This window comes from Camelina sativa, chromosome 5 (genome assembly GCF_000633955.1).
Source record: "Camelina sativa cultivar DH55 chromosome 5, Cs, whole genome shotgun sequence".
Classification (NCBI taxonomy): Eukaryota; Viridiplantae; Streptophyta; class Magnoliopsida; order Brassicales; family Brassicaceae; genus Camelina; species Camelina sativa.
In genome coordinates, this window is record NC_025689.1 from 15989028 (window position 1) to 15997180 (window position 8153).

The 8153-nt window shown below is 34.6% G+C and overlaps 1 protein-coding gene across 1 annotated transcript in view; it reads left to right on the top strand.

The window, feature by feature from the left end:
* Positions 3671-8153, top strand: part of LOC104787029 (protein argonaute 4) — an 8592-nt gene continuing 4109 nt past the window's right edge. The window contains exons 1-16 of the mRNA XM_010512521.2: positions 3671-3821; positions 4635-4907; positions 5128-5333; positions 5412-5636; positions 5720-5856; positions 5953-6050; positions 6148-6245; positions 6367-6535; positions 6625-6741; positions 6823-6930; positions 7020-7082; positions 7154-7267; positions 7364-7529; positions 7620-7735; positions 7821-7958; positions 8062-8153. Coding sequence (XP_010510823.1) covers positions 4638-4907; positions 5128-5333; positions 5412-5636; positions 5720-5856; positions 5953-6050; positions 6148-6245; positions 6367-6535; positions 6625-6741; positions 6823-6930; positions 7020-7082; positions 7154-7267; positions 7364-7529; positions 7620-7735; positions 7821-7958; positions 8062-8153 — 2117 coding nt within the window. The 5' untranslated portion in view covers positions 3671-3821; positions 4635-4637. The remainder of the gene's footprint in view (positions 3822-4634; positions 4908-5127; positions 5334-5411; positions 5637-5719; positions 5857-5952; positions 6051-6147; positions 6246-6366; positions 6536-6624; positions 6742-6822; positions 6931-7019; positions 7083-7153; positions 7268-7363; positions 7530-7619; positions 7736-7820; positions 7959-8061) is intronic.

Below are 8153 nucleotides of genomic sequence, written 5' to 3' on the forward strand. Positions count from 1 at the left end.
ATATTGATTTTGCTGTCATTTTTTTAGTTGAAATAAAATATAAAATATTAAGGAAACAAGATCTGAAGTAATAGTATTTTTGGAAATTTTTTAGGGAACTTTGTAAATAAGTACAAATAAAAGGGTAGAACCCAAAATGTACTTAAAAAATGTATATATAGATTATCAAATAGTTTGAAAGTATAGGCTAACAGTAAAATTAAAATAATCTTAAAAAAAAGAAAAATAAGTAGGGTTAAAGTTGATTATGGTTATGGTTATCTTGTTTTAGATGATCGTGGTTGTAAGGTTCTTGAAATAATAATGATACGCACTTGCTGCATTCTTTTTTACTATCTTGTTATTCCTTATATGGTATAGTTAGGCTTTCAATTATGGTCGTCCTCATCTGTGTTGGGGAGCAAATTTTATGTGTGCGTACATGGGGCTTAGTGTCGTACTTAGGCTAGTTGCACTTTTAGAAGATTTTGCTTATGGCTACCCTTGGTCTTATTTTTTTAAAGTGATTTTTGGGTTTTGAGGTGGGGCAAAGGGATATGTCTCTTCTTTCAAGGGATGGAGAAGGTTGTTTTGAGTGGTGATATATTGTTAATTCTAACATTTGTTAAATGCAAGTATTGAGTTGGAATTGTCAAGGCCTTGATAACAAGGCTACCATTGACCATCTTAGGGATTTATGGAATAAAAATTAGCCAGATTTTTTGTACCTTATGGAAACGAAGCAATCTTTTACTTTTTTTTTTGGAAAAATTTATATGCCATTTTGGCTACAAAGATTTACACACAGTGAAACCTGTTGGTTGTAGTGGAGTGTTGGCCCTTTTCTATAATAAAGAGGATTTTAATGTTTCAATTTTATTTGAGTCAAACAGATGCATTAATGTTGAAGCGGTTTACAAAGATCGTATGATTCATTTGACATTCGTATACGGTGATCCGGTTCCTAAGAATCATGATCTGGTTTGGGAACGGTTATTAAGAATTGAGTCCTCTATGTCGACCCCTTGGTTTGTTATCGATGATTTTAATGAATTGATGGAAAACCATGAGAAACGAGGAGGAAAACTCCGCATGCATCCTCTTTTCTTTCCTTTAACATGATGATTCAGGATTGTGGTTTTTTGGAATTTTTCTATCTTGGGGACTGTTTGTCCTAGCGAGGCTGGCGTGATAAAAAGCCGATACGATGTCGGTTAGACAGGGCTCTAGGTTCAATATTTGGTTCATTATAAAACAAAAAATTTGTGTCAAAGAAGAAATAGTTTGGTAGTTATCTAAGAAAAGAGACGAATATATAGATTCAAAAAGACATCAAATAATATTATAAACAATATAATGTAAAAGACACATATTAGAACAAAAAATTGTGATGAACAAATGCCACCAAAATATGGTGAAAAGACACAACTTTAAATTAATAGATGCAACTTTGTAAAAATACATAACTGTAGAAGATATTTTTCTAAATATTAAAAACTAAATAAAAATATTTTACGAAAATTTACGATGAAAAACCGCAACTATAAAATGTACTTTTCAGATTGTTATTATTATATAATTTTAATTCTAATAGGATTTTTGATACTACTTTTTGTTTTAATATTGTTTTCATTTGCAAGAATAACTTGTTATAATTTGATTGTGCGTATAACATTTTAACGTTGGAGATTATAAAACTAACACAAAAAATAAATAAAAAACAAAAAAAAGTGTCAAGAATTTTTTATAAAAAAAAAACAAAAAAGAAAAGGATAAGATAGTTGGCTGGTCGACGCTGATATGTTTTCATCTAGGAAGCACGAAGCTTTATGAGAGGTTCAGTTCCCTCAGGATCGGAAGCTCTCGGAATATTGCTTTCGTGGCGCTTCCAAAAAATCCACTTTGAAAACTCTTTGGAAGCTTACGATTCGGTTTTGGAAGCTTACGATCCTAGTTTGGAAGCTTGCGTTTCCATTTTAAAAATTATATATTTAAAATAGATAACTAACACAAAAAATAAAGAAAAGACAAAAAAAAGTGTCAAGAATTTTTTTATAAAAAAAAAAACAAAAATGAAAAGGATAAGATAGTTGGTTGGTCGACGCCGATATGTTTTCATCTAGGAAGCACGAAGCTTTATGGGAGGTTCAGCTCCCTCGGAATCGGAAGCTCTCATAATCTTGCTTTCGTGGCGCTTCCAAAAAATCCACTTTGAAAACTTGTTGGAAATTTACGATTATGTTTTGGAAGCTTACGATCCTGTTTTGGAAGCTTGCGTTTCCATTTTTAAAATTATTTATTTAAAGTAAATAAATAACATAAATTATGTTTGATAATTATTTTTATACATAAACTGAAACAAAATTTGCAACCACCCAATATTATTACAATTATGTTTTGTTTGCAAACGAGGTGGTTAGATTTTTTATTATATTTTTTAACTAATTTTTTTAATAATATTCATAATTATTATTCTCTACAGGAATTTATGAAAACAGAAAGATATTTTTTTGAAATGATTTCGTATTTGAATTTATTTTTATGTCGTTTTCTATAATAGCTTGTGTACTATTCAATCGCTTGTTACTAATCATAACTATTCACTTTAATTCAACCATGTTTTTCTTTCTATCTTTTTTAACCGTCTTCACTACAACAGCTAAAACAAAATTAACCGTCTTGTTTAATTGATGTTACCAATCAAAGCCGTTTATTATTTATAACATAAACCTCTACGTCATTATTTATAGCAAAAACATCATAGAAATTACTTGTGAAATTAGAAATCGTATCCTTAACGTTTTGATTTTCTTTGGTTTTGAACATAGGCAAATCTGTAAAATCAAGCACCTCCTGATCTTCTATGCTTCAAATGTCTCTTTAAATAAAGTATCATGTTAGTTATGGTTCCAAGTGCATCTATCCTTTAGCCATCTAGCTAGCTTGCCAATGTGTAGAATGGTCTCCTTTTTCAGTTTTCTTCTTTCCAGTTTAGTCTCGTCCTCCAGCTGGGTAGCTTATGTAAGTTCCAATTGTCAACTCTAACTATATATATGTCAACACAAACGAACTAACAATATTATATAATTTCTCAAGGTGTAAGTAGTATAGTTTATACAATGTATAATCTCATCAAGAATAAAGAAACAACTCCTTTGTTATCCTTTTATATCCTTAATCACAAATTAACAAACATCTCCAAATATAGTTTTTATTTAATTGAATCCACCTAATCTCCATTCACCAGTTTAGATACATTTTTAATTGCGCCTGAAAGAGAATCTCAAAATTAAAATAGAAACCTTTCTAGGCCAATAATTAAAATGGATTCCAGTGAGGATCAACCATAAAATAAGCAGTTACATGGTTTAGAGACTTTAGAATGATACGATTTTTATATCGTGCTTAATAGTATAGCAGTTACACAGTTGTTAAACCCACACTTATGTAAACAAGTACGTGTCAATTAATGCGCAATTCAATATTAGGATACAGAAGGTTTGTCTACCACTAAACACAATTCAATTAAAAATTCAAAATAACCTAGCGGGACACAAAATTGAGTCAATTAATAAAAGTCATACTAACGAACGGTCGAGATCGTAAGAGTAGGTCTAGTTACTATGGAACCGCGTAGTAGAGGAACGTAACTGAAGGCGAAGAATCCTCAATTTATGCTACTGTCACTGAACAATTTATTTTCCCTTTCAGCTCGGAGCAAAATTTTTAAAGAGTTAAAAAGCAAAAAAGAGAGAGAAATTGAAAGAAAAGGAAAAAAAAAAGATCTTCTCTTGTTTCGGCTAGGGTTTCCGTCTTTGTTTCTTTCACCTATACACTCAAAGGTGCTGATGATTTTAGGGTTTCTTTTTCTTGTTTGTTTTGGTTTGATTCTACTGTAGGGTTTATGTTTATTGGGTTTCTTAGGAATGTGGCTTCTTTAATCTCTGGGTTTGTGCCTTTTTGTGTGGTTTCTGTGTTTTTTTAATCGAAAAAAACCTAACTTTGGGAGTTTTGTTTTACAAACCCACTAAAAAGTTGGGTTTTTTTAACTCTCAGAGGTTGAATACTTCGCATGCAGTGTTCTTGTGGGGTTTTTCGTTGAATTTAGAGTTCTAAAGTCTTAAAAAGTTTGGATTTTTCTTGCTTCTTCTCTTTGGTTCTCTGGGTTTTTTGTTCTAAAGTTGAGATTTTTGTTCTGAAGGTGAGATTTTTGTTGAGGTTTTGTTTCAAAGACGTCACCTTTAGGGGGTTTTTGTTCTAAATGTGAGATTTTTGTTGAGGTTTTGTTTCAAAGATTTCACCTTTTGGGGGTTTTGTTATGAGTAAAGCTATGAACTTTCACATGGCTGACGCTATCTTCGTTAGTATGTATGATAAAAGCTGACGTTTTTCGTGTTAGACATGTCTGCTTACACTTGCATGTGTCTTTTGACAACAAAAATTGGGGCTTTTTGGTTTTAGTCAAAGATTTTACTTCTCTTTGGGTTTTTATAGACTAAAGTTGCAAACTTTCACAAATCTAGCCACTTTTGCTTGTGTATTTGCTTGGTTTTTTGACAAGATAAGCTTGTGTGTTGAATTTTTGCTTGGATTGTGTATTTTGCTCAAAAATGTTGAGATCTAAACCTTTTCTTTTGTGTTGTTTCTTTGTTCAGGAGATGGATTCAACAAATGGTAACGGAGCTGATCTTGAATCAGCAAATGGAGCAAACGGGAGTGGTGTTACTGATGCATTACCCCCTCCGCCACCAGTTATACCTCCTAATGTGGAACCAGTTCGTGTGAAAACCGAACTTGCTGAGAAGAAGAACTTGCGAGTACCTATGGCTCGTAAAGGCTTTGGAACAAGGGGCCAAAAGATTCCATTGTTGACTAACCATTTCAGAGTCGACGTGGCTAATCTTCAGGGCCATTTCTTCCACTACAGTGTAAGTTTTAAAACTGTTAAGTACATTTTTAGTTAATGGGATTATTTAGTATAAACATAAATAAGGGCAAAATAACAAGTAAATTGAACCTATTAAACTAGAAGGATAGATTGTTTCCATCACTACAGTGTGTATGTTCTTTATTACTGTTATGTTTGCTTATTCTGTTACTTGGTTCTGAATGATGTCAGACTAATGGGATATTTGTGGGTTTGTACAGGTGGCTCTATTCTATGATGATGGTCGTCCTGTTGAAGCAAAGGGTGTTGGAAGAAAAATCCTTGACAAGGTGCATGAGACGTACCATTCTGATCTAGATGGTAAAGAGTTTGCTTATGACGGTGAGAAGACGCTGTTTACATATGGAGCTTTGCCTAGTAACAAGATGGATTTTTCTGTGGTCCTTGAGGAAGTATCTGTTGCAAGGTAAAACATCATCTGACTATAGTCATCACATTGGTTATGTGCTTTAGTTTTGGCTCTTATTGAGGATTTTATGAGCAGGACTAACGGAAATGGAAGCCCCAATGGGAATGAAAGTCCTAGTGATGGTGATAGAAAAAGACTGCGTAGGCCTAACCGGTCCAAAAACTTTAAAGTGGAAATCAGCTATGCGGCCAAAATTCCTCTACAAGCTCTTGCTAATGCAATGCGTGGGCAAGAATCAGAAAACTCCCAGGAGGCAATACGGGTTCTTGATATCATATTGAGGCAACATGCTGCTAGACAGTAAGTGACAAGTGTTTAGATTCTTTTTAATTTCATATATTTTTTGTCTTTCTAATTAGTAATAACTTTGGTATAATCTGCAGAGGTTGCTTGCTTGTTCGACAGTCTTTCTTCCATAATGATCCAAATAACTGTGAACCAGTTGGTGGTAACATCTTAGGATGTAGAGGATTTCACTCCAGCTTCAGAACAACTCAGGGTGGCATGTCACTCAACATGGGTACATAATTTCACTTGTACTTGATGTTGGTGTTTGATTCTGTCTTTTGTAGCAATGATTTAGTGTCTAATAGTTTATGTTTTGTTTTTATGCCAGATGTTACAACCACCATGATTATCAAGCCTGGCCCAGTGGTCGATTTCCTAATTGCTAATCAAAATGCGAGGGATCCATATTCGGTTGACTGGTCTAAGGTAATTGACTTATTATAATATGTGGCAACTTCATGGTCTAAACATATTGCTACCTTTTTGCTTAGCTTGAAACATTTTAACATGTTGTTTTCAACAGGCTAAAAGAACGCTTAAGAATCTAAGGATTAAGGTCAGCCCCTCAAACCAAGAATTCAGGATCACCGGCTTGAGTGAAAAAAACTGCAGTGAACAGACGTAAGATATTCACTAATTTGACTTTGTAGTAAGATGCATTTGTTTCTGTTTTTCATTCTGACATTGAGATCCCTTTCAAAGATAAATGGTTCTCTGAAGTTTGCTAGTTTACATTGTCTAGTTTTGAACTGAAGAAACGGAACCCAGATGGAAATGGAGAGTTTGAGACTACTGAAGTGACAGTTGCTGACTACTTCCGCGAGACAAGGCATATTGAGTTGCAATATTCTGCGGATCTGCCATGCATCAATGTTGGGAAGCCAAAGCGACCGACTTACATTCCTCTTGAGGTTTGCCTCTTTTACTTATCAACCTTCTCATGATATTAATTGTTTTTGGAATTCATGATAACTATAGTTATATGGTGGAATTTTTGCAGCTCTGCGCCTTGATTCCACTTCAGAGGTACACAAAAGCACTCAACACATTTCAAAGATCTGCCCTTGTTGAGAAGTCCAGACAGAAACCCCAAGAGAGGATGGCCGTTCTGTCCAAAGTAAAGTATCCTGACTGCTTCATATCTGTTTTGTTTTGTCAGTGAATTGGAACTTATATACTTTTGGTTTCATGATTTCAGGCTCTGAAAGTTAGCAACTATGATGCTGAACCTCTTCTGCGTTCCTGTGGCATTTCGATCAGCTCCAACTTTACTCAGGTGGAGGGTCGTGTTCTTCCAGCTCCCAAGGTATGGTACAATTGATTACTGTTGAGTTGATAAATTGTTATCAATCTTTTTCATACAGTTAATTTTCTCTACTTTTCTTGGACTGACAGCTGAAAATGGGATGTGGATCTGAAACCTTTCCCAGGAATGGGCGGTGGAATTTTAATAACAAGGTGCTGTTTCTCTCTGCCTTTCTTTGTGTGTTTTTACCTGTTCAGATAGTCTGATTACCTATGTTGTGCAGCAATTTGTGGAGCCCACCAAAATTGAACGATGGGTTGTTGTCAATTTCTCTGCACGCTGTAATGTACGTCAAGTTGTTGACGATCTGATCAAAATTGGAGGATCAAAAGGCATTGTAAGTAGTAATTTCTCTTCTGTTTTATGTATTCTTGATCATCATCAACATTCAACATTATCGATGGTAACTGCTTCTTTCTGTATTTTGTTTTAGGATATTGCTCATCCCTTTCAAGTCTTTGAGGAGGGTAATCAATTTCGCCGTGCTCCTCCTCTTAATCGTGTTGAGAACATGTTTAAGGACATCCAGTCGAAACTCCCTGGTGTCCCACAATTCATACTATGTGTGCTCCCCGAGAAAAAGAACTGTGATCTCTATGGTTAGTATCTCTTAAATCCAGTCTTTAAATATCTTTTTTGTTTTGTATAATCTAAGTTTCCTTGGATAAAAACTTTGAATTCCTCATCAGGCCCATGGAAGAAGAAAAACTTAACTGAGTTTGGCATTGTTACTCAATGCATGGCTCCCACGCGGCAACCTAATGATCAGTATCTTACAAACTTACTTTTGAAGATTAATGCAAAGGTAATATGTCTCTTTTTGTTTTTTTCTCTTTCCGAAATGGTTTATTTGCTTCTTGTGTGCAATCTCTGATAACATATAACTACAGCTTGGAGGCCTAAACTCAATGTTAAGCGTAGAGCGAACACCTGCGTTCACTGTGATTTCCAAGGTTCCAACCATTATCCTTGGGATGGATGTTTCACATGGATCTCCTGGACAGTCTGATGTCCCGTCCATTGCTGCTGTAATATTTTTACTCTCAACTGTGTTTTATTTATCGTTTGCTTTTGTATTCGCCTATTTTTTCAAGACTGATCTTTAATTCTTTTTTGTAATGGTTTACTTAGGTGGTGAGTTCGAGGGAGTGGCCACTAGTCTCGAAGTATAGAGCATCTGTTCGGACTCAGCCTTCTAAGGCTGAGATGATTGAGTCCCTTGT